Source organism: Engystomops pustulosus, chromosome 2, assembly GCF_040894005.1.
Source record: "Engystomops pustulosus chromosome 2, aEngPut4.maternal, whole genome shotgun sequence".
Taxonomy (NCBI): Eukaryota; Metazoa; Chordata; class Amphibia; order Anura; family Leptodactylidae; genus Engystomops; species Engystomops pustulosus.
The window spans coordinates 80,828,814-80,854,540 of record NC_092412.1 but is presented as its reverse complement, the minus strand read 5'-3'; the positions used below and the strand labels follow the sequence as shown (position 1 = coordinate 80,854,540).

Genomic DNA, 25,727 nt, shown 5'->3' with positions numbered 1-25,727 from the left:
CTATGGTTCAGGCAATTTGACCATTTAAAATTTTACACTGTCATGTTAGATTTTATATATATATATCTGCACGGTGCATGTGCAAATTAGGCGTACAGTATACGAGGCAGTCATGAAAGAGTTAATGAATTGATCGAAAGGTGATTTGACGAAGAAATAAGCTATTAGAGCTATAGTCAATTCTCTATTCAATTTACCGTATACAGAAAGTTATGTCTGGAAAAGGGAACTTCAATTAACAATAAAATCTACTAGTGTATGGAAAACTATCTGAGTTCATAAATACCTTAATAAACGGATTAGAAACAATGTGATTTTATATGGAGTGCCTACAAATGAAACACTTCTGTGTTGGAGTTTTACATTTCTTGGCTTTCTTGTTATTCTGTCTCTCTGACCCTCTGACGGTCAAATGTCCAATAGTTTTTTGATCTGCAGTAGATCACACAAAGCCTGAAGAGGAGCCTGGGAAGCTGGCATCTAAAATAAAGGAGTGTTATGTGACATGTGCCAAAGTCAAGTGAAATTGTACATTGGAGTTTTAAGCAATTCTACTATTCCATTCTGAAGAACAAATATGCAGTCAACATTACCACGTCATTATTTTTAACCTAGGACTCCTACAAAAAAGGCTAGGAAAAGGCAGTGGAATCCTTCACACATTTTTTTATATTGTCATTTAATTTCTAAATCAAGGCAGCATTAACACTCATATTTAACAACACATACGTATTGCCTATTTATAGTCTTTTTGTAGAAACAATTTGTAATCGCTCTACGAAAAGTTACCATACCCTAAATGGCTAAGAAAGCAGCATAATTGAGGACCTCTGTGACCTATAGGGTTAGTCATGCAGGGGATAAACGGCAATGTGATGAGGATCAAGAGACTGTGAAGTTTAGTTTTAATTTAATTGCTTCACTTATAATTGAATAACCGTATGTCCTCAAAGATAATGCTTTACGCCTGTTTTATGGTACAAGAGGGATGGCTAATGTGCAGGAAATAAGACTAGTAAACACTTAAGTGCATAGTCCATTTGTTGTTTTGCTTAGCATGCATCAGCCACATATGAAACTGGTAAAGGTAAATCTGTATAATGATTGCTTACATAATTTATTTGCCATGGGAAATATGTGGTTAGCCACAGCATAATAGTGTGCTGAGAGATGGATGTCTGGTTTGAGTCTGATAACAATGCGCTCAGGCAGGTATTGAATTCCTGCAAAGATGTATTGACATGGGCATGTCTGCCTGAACCTCATCCAGGTCTATTGGCTTCAGCATTATTTTCTGTGTGAGGCATTCTCACTAGCCAGTGCATTAAATGAATATACAATGAAAACACTCTATAAATAGTTGTCCCAGTCTACTTACTGGGACCCTTCTTATCACAATCACTAAAGGGCAGATGCGTTTGGTTGAGCGCTGTGTCTCTTTTGTTCTCATTTCTTATTTACAGGGTTTGTTGATGGAATAAATGGGTGGGACCTGAAGAGGAACTGCATGGTTATCTATGATCTGAGGCTGTGGTACCATACGGCCTTTAACATACCCAGGGAACACCTGTATTTCTTAGTTGTATTATCAGAGACGGACATTAGTTCTGATGCAAGTCAACTATGACAAGGCCATAAGGGTTGTGGCCATATCTATGCCCAGAATGGCAAATGTATGTAAATATTTGGAGGAAATGTTTCTTTGGTGTCACCAAGGTTGATTTGCATTACATGGGTCTAAAGGTGGTTAGATGAATGATCATTAGCAAAGCAATGATGTATATGTTGCTGTATTGCATGGGTTCTCCTGAATCTACAATGAAAATTGGAGATATTTGAGGGCTTATTAATAGTATAAAACGAGACAAAACTTTGTTCTTAATTATAATGCCTCATAACCGCTAACATTCCCCAGCTGCTAATATACGTCATAAATCATTTTTTATTCTTTTTTTCGGTAATTGCATATATGCTTAAAACATGCTGAACAGTCTAAATGATTGTTTGGCCTCTAGTGAGTCACCTCTGGAACTAGAAAACAAAGAGCAATAATAGGTTCATCTGTCAAGCTCTGCACCTGCAAGTATATATTAAGCCTGCTGCGACATTGCTCTCCTGTAGTGCAGGGTTACTAGTTTGGCCTTCTAGCTACTTGTGAGTGTTTGGCTATTTCTCCAAAGAAAATAACATTTAATTATACTGAGAAACAATACTCAAAATGTCACCTCCATTTACGGTATGTGCACAATGGGGAATTGTTGAAGCGGTAATAAGAAAGATATAGGATATTCATATGACCTCTGTATATGTGGCTCCTGCTGACAGGGTTCTTGAGGTATATAAATTAAACTATAGAGAGTACATATGTAATAAATCAATGGGATGAATCATAGGCTCTTGCTAACCTTATATAGAGGAAATTAATCCATAACGTACAGACTTGTATCATAAAAGCATGCTTTATTGCTGTACATGGTGATCAGGGGCGTAACTAGGAGAGACGGGGGCCCATGGCAGACTTCTGAATGGGGCCCCTTACCCCCACAGACAGTATACATATTGCTATAATCTCACATTTATACACTCGTGAGCCCAAATTTATGAACTGCTATATACATTTGTACACAGTTTTGTCCTAGTAGCTGCTGAACACAGTTGCAGTTGCTGGGCGAAGTACAGAATTAGAGGTGAGAGATCCCTAGTCCTGTCGTCTGCTGTCCCCTCCCTCTACCCGACATTTCATGCTGTGTACTGTGGAAGATGTGCACTGTTATGTACATATTATGCTATGCAAGATGCACATCTTCTATTCTCTAGTATGTCAGCTCAGGGCCCCCTGACACTCCGGGTCCCATAGCAGCTGCTATGGCTGCTACCACAATAGTTACTTCCCTGATGGTGACTACTGATTTAGTGGTTGTTCCTAAATATAATTGTTTGACATAAGCTTTAGGTTGGCAGTCTACTGCAGCAGAATTGCAGTGCCCATTTCACTACATCGATCACCCTGTAAAAGGTCCTTATGTCCTTCCTGCATGTATCTTCCTCTTAATCACTTGGCATGGGGAACCTGAAGAGGAACTGCATGGTTATCTAATATCTGAAGTTGGGTCCATTACAATATAAACCTGTGATGTGCCACTATGATTATTTAGACAGTGGTACCATACGGCCTTTAACATACCCAGGGAACACCTGTATTTATTAGTTGTATTATCAGAGACGGCCATTAGTTCTGATGCAAGTCAACTATGACAAGGCCCTTAAGGGTTGTGGCCATATCTATGCCCAGAATGGCAAATGTATGTAAATATTTGGAGGAAATGTTTCTTTGGTGTCACCAAGGTTGATTTGCATTACATGGGTCTAAAGGTGGTTAGAGGAATGATGAGTATACATAATTTTCATACAATATATGTGAATGCTCCTCACATAACTCTTCTGTATTAGTTTTCTATATGATCTATTTTGAAACTAGGATTTCTTATAATTGTCATAGCTATGATGATGTACCAGATTGTGGTTGGGGTTTAAATCCCGTAATTTATACAATAGAAAGACAGAGTTACACTGCAGCAGAGTTCTGTATAGTGTCATCAGGACAATCTAATTAAATAATACATTGCATTGATTAACAGAATGGATTAAAGATGAAAGCTTTCTATACAACTTTAGTCGATTCTTAGGCACAGATTATACATAACATGTCTGCAACAACTTGATTTGCATCTTTAATTTACTAAAACCCTTTAGAGAACCTAGCAGTAAATAATTTGCAGTTGACATTCTCGGAACCGATCTTTTCTTCATTTCATATCTTTACCAATTCCATTGCTGTACTTTAAAAGGATCTGTCACCTCCTCTCACTTGGCACATAAAATGATGATTCTGGAACATTTTTTTAATTTTTTTTTTAAAACTCTTTCTTTTGTATTGGATCTAGAAATATTTGAGTAGTTTTTCTAGTTGGAAGCATGAAGTATAGTCCAACGTCATGCAGTACAGGCCTGCATGTTTCTAAAAAATAAATATTAGGAATAGAGACAGATCCTCTAGAAGCACCAACAAGCATTGGTTCTTTATTCATATAAACAAATTGTTAATCTGCCTACAGTTTGCATTTGTAAAAATCAAATTATGCAATGTACAGGGTGAAGTGCCACTGACAGTCTAAGGCTTGGTTCACATCACATTTTGTGCCATACATTGTAAGGACACCTCGGGCGCATTCTGACATGTTCTTTAATATATGGCACAGATGCATCCCACTGTATGCTTATACAGTGAGATATCTTGCTGGGGCCCCCATCTCCCCAGCTGGTGATTGGCTGCTGCCAATGAACGGGGCATTCCCCCTGTCACTGTCTTAACATGGACTGTGACATCGCCGGTTCCCCCCAATCCTGCTGAGTGACAAATCCACTTGGTGACCCTGGGGGAGGGATGCAATATCCTGCATGCAATCCCCATATGCTTCTTTTGCCTCTATGTTTAGACGTAGCTTGCTGCAACTTCCCATTGTGCCTTTTTCAGCAGATGCGACTTATACTGGTCAAATGGAGGCAACAACTATACCTCCGTCTGCAAGTATATGTCAATGAGTACGCTATATTGGGAGCTTTATGCTGTATATGACGTATATGGTGAGCGTATATAGAAAATGTAATGTGAACTCAGCCTAATAATTTGTTGCAGGGAAAATGTAATCATCCAGGAAACTTTTTTTGTTTGCACATTTACACAGGTAGCAAATGGTATAGTTGGGCTGGAGCAGATGACAGTAGAGAACATAACTAGCATATGAGTGCCAAAACTAAATGCACTGATATACTTAGATTCTTTTCTCATTGTTCTCTATATAGTATCAATAGAGCAGAACCTAGTAACAAATGGAAAGAATCCATTGCATTTTGTCTCCGTTGTGTCTCAGTTTTTCTTTGAACCACAATAAAGGACTAGCTCTGTAGTTGATTTGGTGGTAAGAATTGTGCCAAATACAACTTTACTATTCTAGACAAGTATGGTGAATTATTGAGTATACAAATCTCACTGGAAAGTAGAATATATAAATAAGCTGTAAAATACAGTAAATCATATAGTTAAATGTATTAAAATTGTGAAAAAATATTTCTTTCTATTTCTCTTGGTGTTATAGGAAATGGCAGTAGGTGAACAGTTAAACACTATGATTAGTAAATAGCCACAAACTACTGAAAGGCACATTAAGCTCTAATCATATTCCAACAGTTCATTAAACCTGCCTTTTCTGAAGTGTTCTTTGTGTCTACTCTATCTCTTCATTCTTTCAGCACAAGGTAGGATAATCTGTGTGCTATCTAGCCCTGGCCTCCTCTGGGACGTATAGCAGCCTTTGCTCATCCTTCTTTGTCTGCAAACTAGTCAGCCGTAGGGATGTTTTATTGCACTGTGCCGGTGATCATGCAGTAAAACTTCACCGCACTTCTTAAATCACATGTAAAAAAACGGCACTGTTCCCATACACTGTGCTGTTTGGTGCTTAGGAACAACCAAAGTTTGATAGACTTGTTTCTAGTTCCCATAAACATACTATAAAAAGACTAATGAATTGATAGAAAGCTGGGTAATGAGCACAGAAAATGCTCAATACAGGATCACCTTTTGTGTCAAGTATTCCCATAAGCTGGTTTTATATGCTAGGTGACACCAATCCTGCAAAAGTCAGCTACACAGTAAAAATTATCTTTACCAGATTAAGGCCTCATTTACATGACTGTGCGCAAAAAAGGTAGGGGCACTGCTCACCCCTCCATTCTCCAGAGGAGTCGGGCTGCCCCGACAGCAAATCCGGTGATAGATCGAAAATGTCTTATCTTTTGCGGCACGCCCACTGTCCAGGTCACGATGCGGTGGGACACACTGTGCTCACCGCACCATGACCGGCTGCCATAGACCTTTATTGGGGCCATGATCCGGTGCAGCCAAATCACAGCCACAATTACGGTCCTGTTCATGGGGCCCTGAGAAAAAAATACTCAAAGTAGGTCCTACTGCTGATCATGTTTTCTGCCTTCGCTAAGAAATGTATGGAAACACAATCATGCGACACATCCCTAATCTACCACCGAAATCAAGCATGATAAACCACAAGCACTTACTCATAGATCCATGGCCGAAATCTGTTTATTGACTGCTAGGCTAAACCTATAGATAATAAGCTCTTGTTCTGCTTCTGAATTATTCAGGCATGGTATAAAGTGAATATATTTACAAAGACCAATATTTTTTTTAAGCTTGTAACAGAAATGTTTGTATTTCGCCACTTGTTTTCAGATAACTAGATTACAAGCGACATGAAAACAATACTCTGCTGGATAAAAAGTCTATTCTTTCCGCTCAGAGCAAATGGCTGTATTACAATTACCTGCCAAAGTGAAAAGGGTCCTGTAAATTGAAACACCTAGTAACAGGCAACACCAAGTAAAATGACAAAGATTATGTTACTCTTTGTGCCATGCAGCATGTGAACCATTCTTCCATTCATTCTAGTGACCCCCACACTAAAAGGGAAAGGATATGTTTGCTTGTAAGTGTATTATTGACTCTTACTAATATGCACTTACTAAATTTCCTAATAAAAAGCCTTTTTTACACGATATTGTATTACTGCATATTTGGAACTATTATATTGCTTATGTTTGGAAAAGTGAGCTTTTAGTAAGTAATTGATGATTACAGAAAGTCTGTAATTCCAGTAATGAAATAAAATGGCACACACAGCTAAGGGTAAATGTTGAATGTAGTTTATATGAAGGTGTTACACTAGTCATTGCTTAGTCTGTTTGCATAATTCTTTCACAGTACACTAAAAATGTTGGTCCTCTAGAATCTGTAAATTCTGAAAATATGGTTCGGCCTGGTTATCTAAATGAGCAAAATGCACTGAAATATTCATAGACTGTAAGTTCTTGTGAGCAGGGCCCTCACTCCTATTGTTCCATATGACTGTTTGTACTCTGTAATGTGGTATATGCCCCCTACGATTTGTAAAGCTTTACTGAATATGATGGCGCTATATAAATAATAAGATTCTTATTATTGATTTTTATTTTGGTATACATTGTGGCCATATAAAGAGCATTATCAAGTATAAATTGCGTCTTGTAGGTATGAAGATATATCCTTTGCTAGATTTTTGCTGCAAGCATTGAGAATACTGTTATGTAAAGAAAATAAGTCAGATAAATCTGCAACTTTGAACTCCAGTGCAAAATGTTTGTAATGAGACATGATTGACAATATATCTGAATAAATATAAGTTTTACCCCTAATATACTGTTTATGTAGTGCAAAACTAGCAAACTGCAAGTCCCTTTATGGCTAATACCGTATATACTCGAGTATAAGCCGACCCGAGTATAAGCCGAGGCCCCTAATTTTACCACAAAATACTGGGAAAACCTATTGACTCGAGTATAAGCCGAGGGTGGGAAATGCATTGGTCACAGCCTCCCCAGTAAATAGCCAGCCAGCCCCTGCCCCATTTTTTGTGCTGAAAAACTAGGCTTATACTCGAGTATATAAGGTAATTGAATAAAATCATTACTATTCCATATATACTCAAATAACATTTTAGTTCTTTTAGTATCCATCTTTCTAAAAGCACTAATTCAGATGTCATTTTTGCGCAGCAGACCTAAAATAACCAATGACCTACTTCACTCTACAATCTGTAAACTGCTTTGATAAATTTAGAAAGGTCAACAGTTAAAGCATATAAAAATCATGAAGAAACTGAGATGACTTGATGAAGTTTGTGCAATATAAACTGTCCCATTTAAGGCTTAATTGAAGAAGCAGAGAACTGGGTGTGATGCCAGAATATTGAGGTGAGATAGTGTCTGAAGCAGGTCAAGTCCCTGAAATGCAGCCAAACTTGCAGTGCTGACTTGTCACATTGTCAGGGATATTTAGCTCCTCGAGTAGATATATAATTGGCGTTCTGTAGCACCCTGCCATGTGAATTATGGGTGCTGTACACTTCAATGCACTGGTACAAATTACTGCAGCCTCCCATTAAGTACAAGTAGCAGATAATACAGTACTATCACTTTATATTGCCAGCTTAAAGCATCCGCACTGTGACATTTAAGGGTGTTCACTGGTATTGCGCATCAGCGTGCTGCAGTATAGCATCTGGGAAGAGAGTGATGCTAGAAAATTTGCTTGATAAAATAAGGAACATCCTATAACCTGAGGTCATCCAGTAGGAAATGTACAGTAAGACACAAGAATAGAGGGCTGCTCTCACAAGCATTCCCCGTGGCTGGTATTATCCTCATTTTAAATTCTAGATGTAGATGACCTTAAATAAACTCTAATAGACTCTTATTGTACATGTACATGCATTTGAGAAGGAAAGCTTCATCAGTATTACTGCATCTCATCTAATACAGTACTCTCCTATTATCTAATCATTATATTTTTGCAAAAGCTGTCTTTTTTTGTCATTTTTCGGTTTGTTATAGCCCAAAGTCCACAATGTACATAACCATATATAACTAACCCACTGGCCCAATGTGTGCTCTCTTATTGTATATACAGTATTCCACCTTCAGTGCATCCTAAGGAAAATTAAATTTTTAAAAATAATACCTTCACTTTTGACATCTTGAAATTGAAGACATTTGCGGTAGTGTAGGGGTGCATACATTCCTATGAGCACTCCTTTACATACTAAGGGGACACAGACTTGTGGAATTTTCCATGTATTAGGACTTTCGAGGGGTAATGGCTGAACAACTGTTGAATGAGCCATATTGACCCATTACAGTTATGGGCATACACTTTTATTGTGTGCATTAAAAAGGGTTCTGTAAAAAAATAAAATATTGCTATCAGGAATCTTGAAGTAGGGTAAAATATTTTCTTCTCAGATAAATCTTGAATATTTGTTGGTCAAATAACAGTGATACCTTTTATTAACAGACAATTATATCATATAGAAATTATATCACATAGAAATAGACCACTCCATAGCAGAGCAGATACATTAGAAGATTGTTCAGTTCTGTAGAGGTCAATGCCAAGTAGATGCTTGTTTCTTCTGCTTTCGGATGGAGCTGTAGACATGATTTATTCTACTGAGCTCAACAGTAGAGATGAGCGAGCACTAAAATGCTCAAGTGCTCGTTATTCGAGACAAACTTTTCCAGATGCTCGAGTGCTCGTCTCGAATAACGAGCGCCATTGAAGTCAATGGTAGACTCGAGCATTTTTCAAAGGGACCATGGTTTGGGAATAAAATGTGTTATTTAATTGAAAAAGAATGTCTTCTGATAAGTTAGCAGATGTATGGAAACATCTGCAATCTATTCTTCACTGTTCCGCGCGTATTTTATCTCCCGACAAGTTAGCAGATGTGAAGAACAGTGAAGAATAGAATAAAAACAGTGAACACAGGATCATTTAAGTGAAAAACGCAGTGAAAAACACACTGAAGAATAGATTGCAGATGTTCGGCACATCTGCTTACTTGTCGGGAGATACGCTGTCCTGGGATCCGTGCTGCTGCTCCCCGGTGTCTCCGTGCTGCCCGATGTCTCCGTGCTGCCCCAGTGTAATCGTTCTGCCCCTGCCCGATGTCTCCCTGCTGCCCGATGTCTCTGTGCTGCCCCAGTGTCATCGTTCTGCCCCTGCCCCAATGTCTCCGTGCTGCCCCAGTGTCTCCGTGCTGCCCCAGTGTCTCCATTCTGCCCCTGCGCCGATGTGTCCATGCTGCCTGATGTGTCCGTGCTGCCTGATGTGTCTGTGGTGCCTGATGTGTCCGTGCTGCCCCAGTGTCTCCGTGCTGCCCCAGTGTCTCCGTGCTGCCCCAGTGTCTCTGTGCTGCCCCAGTGTCTCTGTGCTGCCCCAGTGTCTCTGTGCTGCCCCAGTGTCTCTGTGCTGCCCCAGTGTCTCTGTGCTGCCCCAGTGTCTCTGTGCTGCCCCAGTGTCTCTGTGCTGCCCCAGTGTCTCCGTGCTGCCCCAGTGTCTCCGTGCTGCCCCAGTGTCTCCATGCTGCCCCAGTGTCATCGTTCTGCCCCTGCCCCGATGTCTCCGTGCTGCCCGATGTCTCCCTGCTGCCCCAGTGTCATCGTTCTGCCCCTGCCCCGGTGTCTCCATGCTGCTGCTCCCCGGTGTCTCCATGCTGCTGTTCCACCGATGTCTCCGTGCTGCTGTTCCACCGATGTCTTTGTGCTGCTGTTCCATCGATGTCTCCGTGCTGCTGTTCCACCGATGTCTTCGTTCTGCTGTTCCACCGATGTCTCCGTGCTGCTGTTCCACCGATGTCTCCGTGCTGCTGTTCCACCGATGTCTCCGTGCTGCTGTTCCACCGATGTCTTCGTTCTGCTGTTCCACCGATGTCTCCGTGCTGCTGCTCCCCGATGTCTCCGTGCTGCTGCTCCCCGATGTCTCCGTGTTGCTGCTCCCCGATGTCTCCGTGCTGCTGCTCCCCGGTGTCTCCGTGCTGCTGCTCCCCGGTGTCTCCGTGCTGCTGCTCCCCGGTGTCTCCGTGCTGCTGCTCCCCGGTGTCTCCGTGCTGCTGCTCCCCGGTGTCTCCGTGCTGCTGCTCCCCGGTGTCTCCGTGCTGCTGCTCCCCGGTGTCTCCGTGCTGCTGCTCCCTGGTGTCTCCGTGCTGCTGCTCCCCGGTGTCTCTGTGCTGCTCCCCGGTTTCTCCGTCCTGCTCACCGTGTTCTTCAATGTGTTCTTCACACATATATAGTGTTCTTCACATGCTATTTTGTTTGCACCGTTCCGTGCGTATCTCCCGACAAGAAGGCAGATGTGCCGAACATCTGTAATCTATTCTTCACTGTGTTCTTCATTGTGTTTTTCACTTAAATAATCCTGTGTTCATTGTGTTCACTGTTTTTATTCTATTCTTCACTGTGTTTTTTTAATTAAATGCTCGATCTCTGAGCAACGAGCCGTTTCGAGTACCTTAATACTCGAACGAGCATCAAGCTCGGACGAGTATACTCGCTCATATCTACTTAACAGTCATTTAGAGAATTGCATTTTAACTTGGGTATTGATGTAACAAGATCTATTCAGAGTTCTTTCAAGTAAACACTGTACAAGTTTAATATGCAATATGGAAAAAATCCCCATGGGGTTACAGATGCAGTTTTGACTTGCGGTGGAAGTTTCCAAAGTCTTCTGGCAGACATTCCAAATCTATCTCTGATGCTCTTGATAGTCCAAGGAAAGCTAGAAAGGCGTCCTTAATTCACACAAGGACCTCTGGAGTTAGATCTATAATAATATATAAAACAATTCATTTTCCAAAATGTCTTTGTTTTTAGAAAAACCGAATTCCTTGATGGCATTGTATGTAATGTGTTTTATATGTTGTAATTGTGTTACAAGTTGTTTACAAAATTCCCATCAACATCATTAATTTCTCTGGCTATAGCCATCTTGACAGATTACTGCATTTTCTGCTCAAATCACAGTCAAGTCTACTGACTTGACCATGAATCTCATGACATGTTTATACAGTGTGAGACACTGAAGGGGTTAACTGTGGATGGGCGGTATGTTTCCCCTAGGTTTTGCTTCTATGCAAGGCCTTAGTGCTGAGGTGGGTTTGTCCAGCACCTTGGACACAGGTGATGGGAACAGCCTAATTAGCCTGGATAAAATGACTCAGCAGAGTTGAGTGGGTTGTCTCTCTGTGGAAGGAGGCTGAGAGGACACAGCTCTGACCTGTGGGTCTGGAGCAGCCACGCGATCTTTTGTTTAGTGTGAGCTAGTGGACTATTGTGTATAGTTAGCACCCTGACGGGTAGGTTTTCTTTTGTTTATTCAAATACCTGAATGTAAAGGCTGGTTTTATTTTGCTGCAATAAACGCAGGCGAGACCTGTTTGGACTGTACCCTGGTGTCCCTGTCTTGAACTGCATCCCAGCACCCCGCTACCACGGTCTCTACTGGGCCAAATCCCCACATATGGTGCTTCGGATTGCGGGCAGTTCAAAAAGACATACACCTGGAAGGCTTGATACATCCTGCAACAGTGCATGGCCTGGCTGAAAGCATCAGGCAAATTGCAGGATACAGCCAAGATGGAGGACTTTATTAAATACCTGCAAGAGGAGGCCAGAGCTAATCGGCAGCAGCAGCAGGAAGAGTCCCAGGCTAATCGGCAGCTGCAACAAGCCATGCTCCAGCAGCAGGAGGAGAGGTCCCGTCAGCAGCAAGCCATGTTCCAGCTGCAGGAGGAGAGGTCCCGCCAGCAGCAGGAAGAATCCCGAGCCATGTTCCAGCTGATGATGGAGAAGATTTCTGGCATGATGGCAGCACCGCAAGCGACGACTACTGAGGGGTCCCATACTGGTCTGCAAGGGTACCCGGTTGTCCAGCATTCCGCACGGGCTGCAGTACAAAAGGCCTTACAAAAAATGGCGACGACCGACGCCGTGGAGGCGTATCTCACTGTGTTCGAGCGAGTAGCTGAGCGAGAGGAGTTACCGGCTGAGCAGTGGGCAGATGTCCTGGCACCGTTCCTGACCGGCGAGTCGCAGAAGGCTTACTACGACCTGAGTGAAACGGAGGCCCGTAAGTACCCCCAGCTAAAGGCGGAGATTCTGGCTCGTCTTGGGGTCACCGTTCAAGTTCGCTCCAGCCGGGTCCACCAGTGGGCTTACTCAGAAAAATTACCCCCACGCTCCCAAATGCATGACCTGATCCATCTTGTCCGGAAGTGGCTACAACCAGAGGACTGCACCCCAGCACAGATGGTAGAGAGAGTGGTCCTCGACAAGTTCACCCGTTCTCTGCCCTCTCGGCTCCAGCGGTGGGTTGGACAGGCCGGTCCCACAAAAGCTGAGGAGCTTGTGTCCCTTGTAGAGAGGTATCGGGCTACGGAGGACCTTCTACTTACCTCTCCTACACGAAGCAGTGCCAGTGACAGGGTCACCAAACCAGCTGGTAAGACTGCTACTGCGGAAAAGGGGAGACATGTCAGGTTGGGAGGGGGTTCATTGGGGGGCGTGGATACCCCGAAACCCAGTGAGGCTCGTGACAGAGGTCATGGCCGTATCCAGTGCTGGCGGTGCCATGAAATGGGCCATATTGCTGCCAACTGTCCACTGTCAGTGGAGCCAATGGACTGCAACCAGACCCGGCGAGTGTCACTGTTTGCCCGGCCAGTTCTGGCGGCAGAGTCAGTCACGGATGCAGAACCCCAAGTATGCATGGTCACAATCGGTGGTCACACAGTGGAAGCCTTGCTAGACTCAGGGAGTCTGGTCACCCTGGTGCGGGGAACTTTGGTTGATCCTGGACTATACAGTGGGCGGAGAGTGGGAGTGTTGTGTATACATGGGGACACTCGCGAATATCCCACTGCTGTCATCAACCTACATACCCCTTGTGGTACTGTTACCCATGAAGTGGGGGTGGTGGGGACCCTTTTTCATGAGGCTATTATCGGCAGAGACTTACCGGTGTTTTGGGACCTCTGGAGACGAAGACCCACCTCAGGTGCTGTTGCAGATAATGGACATCAGGTATGTCCGGCCTTGGCCCCTGAACCCTTTGAGGCCGATGTACACACACCAGCAGTAGGGGTGACCCCATGTGATGAATTCTCTCCCCTAGAGGTCCTAGCTGGTGAGGTCGAGGGCCACGAGGAGGTGGCCGACATGCTGGACCTTGAGATTTCCCGTGACAATTTTGGGGCTGCACAGCTACAGGACCCTACCTTGGTTAAAGCACGGGAGAATGTCAAGGTGATAAATGGGGTACTCCAAATACCAGGGGCTGATAAAATATACCCCCGAATGGTGATTATTGGGGAACTGTTGTACAGGGTCGACCAGATACGGGGTGAGGAGGTTGAGCAACTTGTAGTACCCCAATCTCACCGTAGGCTGGTGCTAGAGTTGGCACACAAACATGTGCTGGGAGGGCACTTAGGTGCTGAGAAGACCCGAGAGAGGATCCTGCAGCGATTTTTCTGGCCCGGGGTATGGGAGGAGGTAAACCGGTATTGTAGCTCCTGCCCTGAGTGTCAACTTACTGCCCCGGTCTCCCACTTCAGGAGTCCTTTGGTCCCGCTACCGATCATAGAAGTGCCCTTTGAACGGATTGCAATGGATCTGGTTGGCCCCATAGTCAAATCCTCCAGGGGGCACCAATACATCCTAGTTATCCTGGACTACGCTACGCGGTATCCCGAGGCGATTCCATTAAGGAACACCTCCTCCAAAAATATTGCTAGGGAGCTGTTCCAGGTGTTCTCACGCACAGGCCTCCCCAAGGAAATCTTGACTGACCAGGGTACCCCATTCATGTCTAGGGTAATGAAGGAGATGTGCAAGTTACTACAGGTAAAACAGCTCCGCACCTCTGTGTATCATCCTCAGACAGATGGCCTGGTCGAGAGGTTTAATAAGACCTTGAAGGGGATGCTTAAGAGGGTGGTCAGCAAAGATGGGAAGGACTGGGATTGTTTGTTGCCCTATTTGATGTTTGCCATACGGGAAGTTCCCCAGTCCTCCACGGGTTTCTCACCCTTTGAGCTGTTATATGGCCGTTCCCCACGTGGGCTTTTGGATGTAGCCAAGGAGACCTGGGAACAGGAGAGGACCCCCCACCGTAGTGTGATAGAACATGTCTCCCTTATGCAGGACCGCATAGCGGCGGTAATGCCCCTTGTAAAGGAGCACATGACAAGGGCACAAGAGGCCCAGTCTAGGGTCTACAATAGGTCAGCCAGACTCAGGACCTTTAACCCAGGCGACAGAGTGCTAGTTCTGGTGCCCACCGTGGAAAGCAAGTTCTTGGCCAAATGGCAAGGACCATATGAGGTCATGGAGAGAGTGGGGAAGGTAACCTACAGGGTATCTCAGCCGGGGAGGAGGAAACCCGAACAGATATACCACGTGAACCTCCTAAAGCCATGGAGGGAAAGAGAGTCCCTGATGGCCATGGGAGTAGAGAAGGCATCTGTCTCCAAGAAGGGGACACCGGAGGTAGGTGTACCCGATGCCAAGGTGCCTGAAGTACGGATCTCGGAGTCCCTCTCCAGGGCCCAGATTCAGGAAGCGAAGGAGTTTGTGCTCCGAAATATGGATGTGTTCTCTAAGTTACCGGGACGTACTTCAGTCATCAAGCATGACATCATAACCGAACCCCACATCCTGGTACACCAAAAACCTTACCGGGTCCCTGAAGCGCGCCGGCTTGCCATATCCGAAGAAGTCAGGCAGATGTTAAACCTGGGGGTTATCGAGGAGTCTAAAAGTGACTGGTCGAGTCCTATTGTGTTGATTCCCAAACCTGATGGTTCCCTACGGTTCTGCAATGATTTTAGGAAGTTGAACGAGGTGTCCAAATTTGATTCCTATCCCATGCCCAGGGTTGACGAGTTGATAGAACGACTTGGACAGGCTAGGTTCTTCTCCACCCTTGACCTGACGAAAGGGTATTGGCAGGTACCCCTGACTGACAGGGCTAAAGAGAAGACCGCTTTTGTTACCCCTGATGGGCTTTTTCAGTACGTGGTACTCCCCTTTGGGCTACATGGGGCTCCCGCCACATTCCAGAGGTTAATGGATCTCGTGCTAAAACCTCACCGGAGTTATGCCTCGGCCTACTTAGATGACATTATAGTCTATAGTAACGACTGGGAGAGTCATCTAGCCAAAGTACAAGCAGTGGTAGACTCCCTGAGGGCAGCAGGGCTGACAGCGAACCCCCAAAAGTGTGCACTGGGTCTGGAAGAGGCCCGTTACCTGGGGTACCGTATTGGGCGAGGGGTCATCAAACCCCAAGTAAATAAAGTAGAGGCGATCCAGCAGTGGCCACGACCTTTGAGCAAGAAGCAAGTGAGGGCTTTTCTAGGCATAGTGGGCTATTATCGCCGATTTATCCCCGATTTTGCGACAATAGCGGCACCTCTGACTGACCTGACTAAGGGTAGCAGGGCGGTGATGGTAAAGTGGAGTGAAGAGGCTGAGGGGGCGTTTCAGCGACTTAAGACGGTTTTGTGTGAGGGACCGATACTGATCACCCCTAACTTCACCAAGACCTTTATTGTGCAGACTGACGCTTCTGACGTGGGCTTGGGGGCTGTCCTGTCCCAAGTAGTGGAGGGTGAGGAACATCCTGTAACATTCCTGAGCCGCAAGCTCACACCTCCTGAAAAGAACTATAGTATAGTTGAGAGGGAGTGCTTGGCGATCAAATGGGCTCTGGAATCCCTGAGGTATTATTTGGTAGGGCGGCAGTTTACACTGGTGACCGATCACTCTCCCCTAACCTGGATGAGTCAGGCCAAGGAGAGGAACGCCAGGGTCACAAGGTGGTTCCTAATGCTCCAGAATTTTAAATTCACGGTGGAACATCGAGCAGGAAAGCTGCATGGGAATGCCGATGCCCTATCCCGTACCCACTGTCTGATGGCCAAAAGTGTTCGTCCCCACAGGGTCAAACAGAGGGGGAGGGTATGTGAGACACTGAAGGGGTTAACTGTGGATGGGCGGTATGTTTCCCCTAGGTTTTGCTTCTATGCAAGGCCTTAGTGCTGAGGTGGGTTTGTCCAGCACCTTGGACACAGGTGATGGGAACAGCCTAATTAGCCTGGATAAAATGACTCAGCAGAGTTGAGTGGGTTGTCTCTCTGTGGAAGGAGGCTGAGAGGACACAGCTCTGACCTGTGGGTCTGGAGCAGCCACGCGATCTTTTGTTTAGTGTGAGCTAGTGGACTATTGTGTATAGTTAGCACCCTGACGGGTAGGTTTTCTTTTGTTTATTCAAATACCTGAATGTAAAGGCTGGTTTTATTTTGCTGCAATAAACGCAGGCGAGACCTGTTTGGACTGTACCCTGGTGTCCCTGTCTTGAACTGCATCCCAGCACCCCGCTACCACGGTCTCTACTGGGCCAAATCCCCACAACAGATTAATTAATTTCAGGGCATTTAGACCTACATTCACTCCATCATATTACATATGTGTATGTGAAAATGGCTTATGTATTTAATGGGGTTGTTATATTTCCTTTTATCTTTTTAATTAAAACATTTTTATTAAAGTTTTGATGAAATTAAAATAAAATCTTGGACACATAATAAAGCACTTTTGCTTCACTAATTTTTTTTTTCCACCTTGCAGAAATCTTTGAAAACAGAATGTTAATGCTGGACGGGATGCCGGCAGCAAGAGTCAAAACCGAGCTACTGGAAACTGAGCAAGTGGTAAGCAGTTTATGTTGGATGTTGCAGTCTATTTAACACAGGCTGTTTTTGTTTCGGTGCGTTCCATACTTATTTAAATTGTTGCATTTCTTGAAGAAACCAATCAGATACCTTTATCTGTTTAATTATGACCTACTAAAATCTGGTTGTCTTGATATAATTGGCCCAGCAAGCCATTTTTTTTTCTGGCCAATGTAAAGATCCAGTGTTTAAATAAATACCTTACTTGATTAGTCAGTGCCACGCTCTTTAATGGGGGAGCAGGCACGGAGAGATGTCATCTCCACGATTTTTGTCATAGGTGCTTTTGTGAGGTTATGCGCATCTTAAAACCACTGTTCCAGTTTTCACCTCATCATGTGCTTAAGAAACTATTAGGGTGGTATAGTATTACATGACTGGATTAACACTTAGTATTTCAGCAGTGGTATAACATAGCATAATTCAATCTTTGTTTCCATATTATGCTTAAAGCATGAGGAAAGCATTCTAGGAATTTGTATTCTGAAGTTAAAATATTGTAGTGTAACCACTATTGTATTATCATACAAAATTTCATCAACGTTATTGGGTTTAGGATTTCTTGAAAGGTTTATTTTTAAATTAGAAAGAGGGGTATATATTTCCCTTTTCTTGGGCTGCTTCATTTCGATGAGTAGGGCTGTGTTGGAAAATGAATGTTCTTAACGCATTTGTATATTTCCCAGATGTTCCCAGTGGAGCATAAATGGCTGTAAGTTACCGTACGCCTGCAAGGTATCCTTAATTGGCAAAGCCTCTCACTCAACTAAACCAGTTTCCTACACTCTACTGATGAGATGCAAAGACATTGAAACGGCACTGTTTAGAGTTGGGAATCTGTTCCTTTTTGAATAGATATACTGGTTCTAATCCTGTACCATGAATAAGACTTCTTGAAAGCCATGCTTGATGTTAAGGGGGCTGCCTTACAATGTAGCCCAAAGAAGCAATGTTTTTTATCTCATTCTTGAAAACTTATATGCATATTTCCTAATAACAATTGTTATGCTAAACATAAACTGTAATTATTTTGATAATTATTCTGAAATGTACATTTCATGTAGCACTTGGGTTACATAAAAATGTGATGTGGTGAGAACCGTTGCACATGGTGGGGCAAAGGTATAAAGGCTGGTGATTTGTATGCCGTTCTTAATAATACACACAGGTTGGGGTGAATTCCCAAGTCAGTATTGATTTAAGGTACTTTCATATGCAAGGTGGCTGGTCGGAAGTTGTTCTCAGCTTAGCTTCCGTGTGCTTGTACACAAAAAGGGGCACAGCCCAGAGAGATAGCGGCGCAGGATGCTTTGAGGAGCCGCGGAGGTAAGTACAAGTCTCTTTTTTTTTTTTTAAAAGCACTCCCCTCCCGGCCATATGTCTATTTTTCATAGGGTCCCGAACAACCCCTTTCATAGACAAAACATTTTTTTGCACATATCAAGTGTGCATAACAGCCAATACAGGATGAACATATTTCCTCTATTCTCATGGAAATAGTTTTTAAATTAACCCATTTTAATGGGCAAACATTGCAACTTATGAAGGTAAACTTTAATTTCTTCTCAGATATGCAAATAATCAAAACAAGAGATATATTGCAGGTTTCTATAGCAATGCCTTCAGTAAATAGAACTTTTATGTACAGCTAGAAAGGATAGAAATGTGGATCGTGCATTCTTAATCAGTTTATTTTCATTACGGTTTGTGGTGTAAAGTGTTTCATTGTGGTGCTATAGAGAGGCAACTTAACTGTGCCTGAATTGCTATTTATTACAAGCAGAAATAAGTGTTTTAATAAGCCATTATTTAAAGCTGACTGCCTTGATGGGTTTTACTCTCGCCCTGTAACACTATAGACATATTAGAGAATTCAAAATAATTTCCTCAATAAAAAGGCCCATCTATTTCAATTTTCTTTGCAGTAAATATATATTTAAGGATGCACAGTAGATGGAATCCTAGTCGTATCACTGAGTAAACTCATTAAGTTGTAAAATCTATTGAATTTTATTTTGATGTAGGGAGTTACATTATTTTACTAAAAATAGTAAATAATATGTTATAATATGAACCAGTGCATATCCGCATTTAGATTGTTAAACAGAATTTCATAGAGGTGATGCTTTTAAACGGAAATCATTTTTGATCAGATGCAACCATCTGCTATAAAATAACATAATAGTAACATTCTGTTGACTTTTATGATCATATTTTTTTGCATTGTTTAACTATAGGTGTAAGTATTATTAATAACTGTTCTTAATAGATCATAATGCTCTCCCCTTTTTATTGAAAGAGCACTTAAAATCCCCTGCATATCTACAATGATTAAAATTATAACATATCATTGTTGCCGTGCAGGTGTTTTAAAAGCTATGTACACCTTTGTACAAGAGAAATCAATAAATACATATGTTCCTCTAATTAAAAAGGCACGCTTTGCTGTTTTTACACAGAGCTTTACTTTTCATGCATTCATGAAATAACTTTTCCAAAATGCAGCTTTTTCTACATTCAGACTTCTGGCTTTGGGGAATTCCCTAGCTTTGGTCATATATTATCTGCTGTATATTATCTGTTTGTATCTCCCATGTATGAGAACTCTGAAGCGCCTCCCCTCTCTATTCACACTGCATAGGTACTGTATCAATAGATTAGACCAAGAGATTCTGCCCTCTACCCTCTGTCATACTGATATACAGAGAGTGAGAGAGATTTATCACAAGATCTTGCTACATGTGTGAGAAGAAAGACTGGTCAGTGATTCAGTGTTACACACAGAGGTAGGGGGTCTTGGCTGAGGGAAGAAGCAGGATTGAGCTGTATCAGACTGAGCTGTCTGCTGTGAGATGATAGGGTTGTGACTGAGAATGGGAAAAAAGCATGATTGAGTTGCATAAGACTGAGCTGTCTGCTGTGAAATGGGAAGGGAGGCAGGTCTGAGCTGTAGGACTTAAAGATTGTAGCTGAGGTTTCTGCAAGATGGCAGAGAAGTTGTTGACTTTCTGAATCTTACTTTTTAGTTACAGAGAAGTGCAAGAGCTCTGCTGAGTATAGTCATCCATTCAAACTACATGAAACAAAGGGTTAGACATTTGTAATACATTACTGGTAACATGGTTTTGTCTCTTTATAAATACAATCAGCAGAATTATAAAAAGTCGGCAAAGGTGTGCATTGCTTTTAAGCAAATGCAAATCTTTCAGCAGCCCTTTGATAGCAAGAGATCATCCTTCATTATTAGCAATTGGAACTGGTTTATAAATCATGAAGTATTAGACTCAAACTGCATTGTGTCATACATCCCATAACTACATACATAAATACAATTATTGCACAGCTATAGATTTACTACATTTGTAATTCTTATGACATTCATTTCCTTGAATTCCAGTAGATTGTACAAAACACAGCAGATACTTAAGTAATATTCTCTTGTTCTTTTTTTTTATCTTCTTTTCTTCAATATCCTAAAAGCAGCTTACTTTAAGTTGTTTTCCCACGTCGCAAGTTAGGCTCTATCCACAGGATAGGGCCTAACTTGCTGATTGGTGGGGGTCTCAGTGATGGGGCCCACAGATCACGAGAAGGGAGGTCAGTTGGGATCCAATGTACCCCTGTCGCACTCCAAGATGACAGGAGCAGTTGATTGCCAAGCAGTTGAGATGACAGAGATTTCCAAGTAAGGTGCTCTGCGATCTCTGTCAGCTCCATAGAAATTAACAGGGCAGCCTGCGCATGCGTGACTGGTGCTCCAATCATGTTTGGATGTGACAAGAGGTGCGACGAGGGTACCACAGACCCCCATTCTCTTGATCTGTGGGGGTCCCATCACTGAGACCCACCACTGATTAGCAAGTTGGGCTCTCCTGTGGTACAGCTGTGAACACCATTTAAAGCATACTATTCCACACATACAGTTCTTTGGCTGAAGGTTGTCTATCATCTTCTATGTTACACATAGACTGAACATATGTAGGTCTAGGGTTCTGCATCATAAACATGCCTTAGTAGAGAACTCTCTGGGTTATTGCAGATACATTGACATATTTATTCATATCTAAATTAAAACATTATGGAGAAATAAAATGGTCAGATGAATTAATAGAGATGAGGAACCTGCTCACGTGATCTTACAATCTGAGAGGAGGAAGGGGTGACACATGAGGTGACAGTGCTTTTAATTCTTCATTCATGTGTTTTATTCCTTCTATAGAATGGCTATGGGCATGGCTACAATTGATTGGTGGTGAGCTGACCCCACTGTGAAACTGTGGGAGGGTGGGTGCATGCATGGAAATTTCTGCCATGTCCCTTTTTTAGCGTCTCCTTAAAGGGAAACTGTCACCAGATTTTACCCCATTAAATTACTTGGGTAGGTTATGGCATGTCCATTCTAGAATTCCCCTTCTTATTTGAAATCTCACCTATTTAAAGCTAAAAAAATCTCTTCCAAAGTTATGTGAAAATGAGCAGAGAAAAGTCATATTCGCCTTAGATTAGTCAAGTTTAGAAGCTGCAGTGGAAATGTCTTTGATTTGGTTTCTGTAGTGCCTTGAAACATATCAAGGTAAGAATTTAATCTTCCATCTAAGTCTTTAACTGTCCGTATCTCCGGTTCTGTGGATCACAGAAGCACAACCCTAATGGCTGAAAAATATAATTCTTTTCTTTAATGGTATGTTTTGGTGTACCTAGAAACATTTTGATCCATCATTTATCTCATTGAGTTGAAGGCCCTAATGAGGTCCTATTTTCCCATCTGTAAATTTGAACAATTTTAAAATGTTGATAATTTACATAAATCTTAAATTACTTGTACACCTTTATAATGTTCAGCTTTATCAGATTGCATCCTTTTCAGATTACAAGCTGCTTTTCTTAATATCCTGCAGTCATTACACAGAAGACGATGTTTGCATCCTACGGGAGCTTCTTTTTGCTCTTCATATTCATATTGTAAGTCAAATTTGGCTTACCTGAGCACCTTATCTGCGAAATTTCCATTTGTGCAAACTGTATAGATAAATATGTAAATTCATCAATGGAGGAGCTTTTCTGTCCCTGCACGGTGACATTCTGCTTAACACCTTTGAAGCAGTTTGCTGTATAACTCCCTGTCCCTATTTTACCTTGGATATAACTAAAGTTGAAGCGCCAACAGCTTCGGAGTTGGTTTTCGAGGAGACAGACACGTAATGTTCATGAACAGTTCTAGGGTGGGATTGCGTTGCCATGGAAACAAAGTAGTTCATAGGCTAGAGAAAATCTGCAATGACGAAAAGGGTGGGAAGCAATTAAATAAAATCATATCTTGTAAGGGAAAGGGAAGCACAAGGTTTTAATAATCTGCATTTCCTTTGTGATTTAAAGCAGAGTTTCCTCATAAATCTCATGTATGAAAATCTCTGTACTTTAACACAGTTCATCAAAAATTAAAAAGCATTTGAGGAAAAAAATTATGAAAGGAACATTGGAAAGTGTTTATGTCCTTTTAATAATTTATTTGCGAGAGTGGTTTGGAATGAAGTGAGAAGGCTGGCAAATCTGGGGAACACATATGCCTGGTGTTTACTCTTACATCTGTTTTTATACTTCGCCTTACAAGACAAAGCAACAAACAGACTAGCAATGTTGTCTGGCATATGTCAGCAGGATAAACGGAATATGTGCGCCCTTCAGTACATGAAGATAAAGTAGTATTTACTATGAGTAGCGTTTCATCATCATGCATACATTTGGAGGTCCCGGCTTGAAAAAGAGAAGTTTTCTACCTGTCTTGTAGAGTTTGTAATATATATATGTCCATATCCACTAAAATTGCCACAGAAGCTTTTTATATTGTTGCAACTGGGCAGCTGTTAATAGGAAATGACTAAGGTGGCCACACAATTTTTAAAAAAGTATTATTACATCACAGGTATTTAGAAAAATATGTAATACCTAAACATAAGGGGTTTTCCAGATCAGTTCTCCTATTATGAGGTCCCCACTATGACCCCCTTTCCTTGTGTTATATTTTAAACATTTTTAGAATTTGTGGGTGCTATTTGGATGGCGTGAATCATTTTTGTTTGGTGCTTGTGTTTATGCACAGCATGTTTTTGAACTCCTACTGAATTACTTCAGTTTACTTAGAATCCTACAGGTAAAATTCAAGCTTAAAGGGGTATTCCAGGAATCAGCATAATTCAAATACAACTGGGTCTTTAAGATATAAGCTAATATGTAATTAGTTGTTATTTAAAATTTTGCTCCCCTTAGCAGAAAAATGCTGCTGACATACAGTAGACTGTAATGAAGAAATAAAATGCTACTGACCCTTTAATCAATCTGTTAATTTCCTCTGCACGGAAAAGACGCACGACAGAAGATGGTCATTTGTCACATGTCCACGTCCCATGTCCTGTTTGGCTGTAGTTGGTTGGTTGTAGTGCATCCAGTATGACCAGTGTTGTGGTGATGGCAGTTACACATCATTACTATGGTAACAGAGCAAGAAAACCTGTTCTATCATCACTGGAAGCAGAGCATAAGAGGGAGGAGGAGTTACTGAGAACTAGAGGATCTTGGGACTTGTAGTTTCCAGTGGCCGCCATCTTGGTAATAACTCTGCCTACTTTAGAAAGCCCATAACATTTTGTGAATCATAAAATCTAACTATTTAAGCTCCATTTTGTGACTAATGACATTGAGTTTTGTTGCAAAAACCCATGATGCTATAAATAAATGAATGTATCAGACGTTCATATTCCCGAAATACCCCTTTAAATGTTACCAAAATCTAGCTGTCGCATTACCACTGATCAGGAGACTCTCTAGGAAGCCTTTTGGGGAATATGTAACACTAAGGGTGGAAGCCAGTAAATCACAGTACCTTGACCAGGGTGTCTAGAGTGAGGGCAAAGGCTACACACTAAATTATTTTCTGTGGTTGGAAGTAATCTGCAAAATTTTAAACAGACATTTTATAGTGCAACTGCTCCAATTTCGTGTGTCATTCAAATTGTAACCCACATCTCTTGAAGCCCACGTCTTTCTTTTTTCTATAAATTGTGGATGATATTTCAATTGGAGCTGTTTCACAAAAAGTCTTTGTTAATCAACCCTCAGGATTATCAGTCAAAGTGACAGATCTTATAGTTTAGGTATTGAATAAAAAACTAATCCAGTGTACATAGCAGTTAATATTGAATGAATTCCCCTTTAAATGGAGCCATAGTAATAACATTTCCATGGCTGAGATCCGAAAACAAGCTGCAATCAGAATGTATAATGTGCTATAAATAACCAAATTGTTACAAGCATGCTTTAAATAATAATACACTCACATTTGGATACTCTTGACATTAGTAGAGATAAACAAGTTCACAAATTTGGAGAATTTTTAGACAATGTGGTCTGCAGATATTTCCATAGCAACAAGAAGGTGTTTACCGATGCCTCTATTCCTAAACTTTAAGCAGGTTATTATAGGTTGCTTGTTCTCCAATCTGTAATTATCATCAGGTAAAAAAAAAGGTGGTGAACGTGGGTGGACTATTTGGCTGGGATTTTTTGACTGATTCGTTTAGCCATCTTTTCAAATGCTAATTCTAGTGAATAATATTAGTTGCGTCTCTGTTAAAGCTGGTTAACCATTCCTGTACTGAATAAAACTTAATAAAAGACTATCTATCCTGCCAGGAAGGATGACATTAACTGGAGTGCAAATCTCTGCAACTTTTGGATTCCGTTTGGATCTGTTTCCCCCTTCTTCTGTCTCACAAACCCAGATAAAACTATACCTCCTAACAGTCCCAGATCTGGATGGTCCTGGATTTTGTACTCTGTGTTGTGTGATGGGAGGTAGGTCCTGGGACATCAAGTCTATCGGCGTCTGGAGCCTTGATTGCAGTGATAATGTAGAAATCCATCAGCACTCTGCACTATTACTGAGCCCCTTCTGCTGCCGTGGGCAGGTAGCCTGCCACAGTAATATGACTTCATCCTGCCTGCCGGAGGAGGGGAAGGTGCTGCGGCGAATGGCAAAAGGGTAATAACTGTGTTTTATTACTTTTTTTTTATAAAGCAACAAGAAGGAAAGGAGAATGTGATTAGCTGCTAGGTGGTGCGGGAGCGCAATAAGAGGAATAACTGCTGGGGGGTGCAGTAAGACTGGAAGCTGCTGCAGGGGGTGCAGTAACAGGGGGAGTTGCTGAATGCACAATAACAAGGGTAGCCAGTGGGGGCAAAATAAGAAGGGGAGCTACTGGGGTAAAAAATATGAGAGGAAACTGCTAGGGGTGGCACAAAAGAGAGAAAGCTGTTGGGAGGCACCGTAACAGGTGGAGCACAACGTGATGAGCTTTTAATATGAGGGGAAGCTGGGTGGCACAGTATCAGGGCTATAATTTGGGGAGGAGCTGCTTGGCGAGAACACTAAGAAGGGGAGCTGCAGCGGGACATAATATATGATATATTTTGATATATTTT

The 25,727-nt window shown here is 42.2% G+C and overlaps 1 protein-coding gene and 1 long non-coding RNA gene across 7 annotated transcripts in view; one reads left to right on the top strand and one right to left on the bottom strand.

Annotated features, from left to right (window-relative positions):
* Positions 1-25,727, top strand: part of KLF12 (KLF transcription factor 12) — a 169,517-nt gene that overhangs the window by 89,951 nt on the left and 53,839 nt on the right. For 5 of the 6 annotated variants that reach the window (XM_072135340.1, XM_072135338.1, XM_072135339.1 and 2 more), the window contains one exon: positions 17,146-17,228. In XM_072135340.1, coding sequence (XP_071991441.1) covers positions 17,163-17,228 — 66 coding nt within the window. In that variant the 5' untranslated portion in view covers positions 17,146-17,162. Of the gene's footprint in view, positions 1-17,145; positions 17,229-23,768; positions 23,856-25,727 lie in introns of those variants that run through there. The other variant, XM_072135341.1, reaches the window with a different exon arrangement.
* LOC140118014 (uncharacterized) lies at positions 376-23,680 on the bottom strand. Its single transcript, XR_011853119.1, has 3 exons — positions 23,574-23,680; positions 22,385-22,521; positions 376-480 (listed from the first exon to the last, which is right to left on the bottom strand). It is a non-coding gene; the product is annotated as an uncharacterized lncRNA (long non-coding RNA).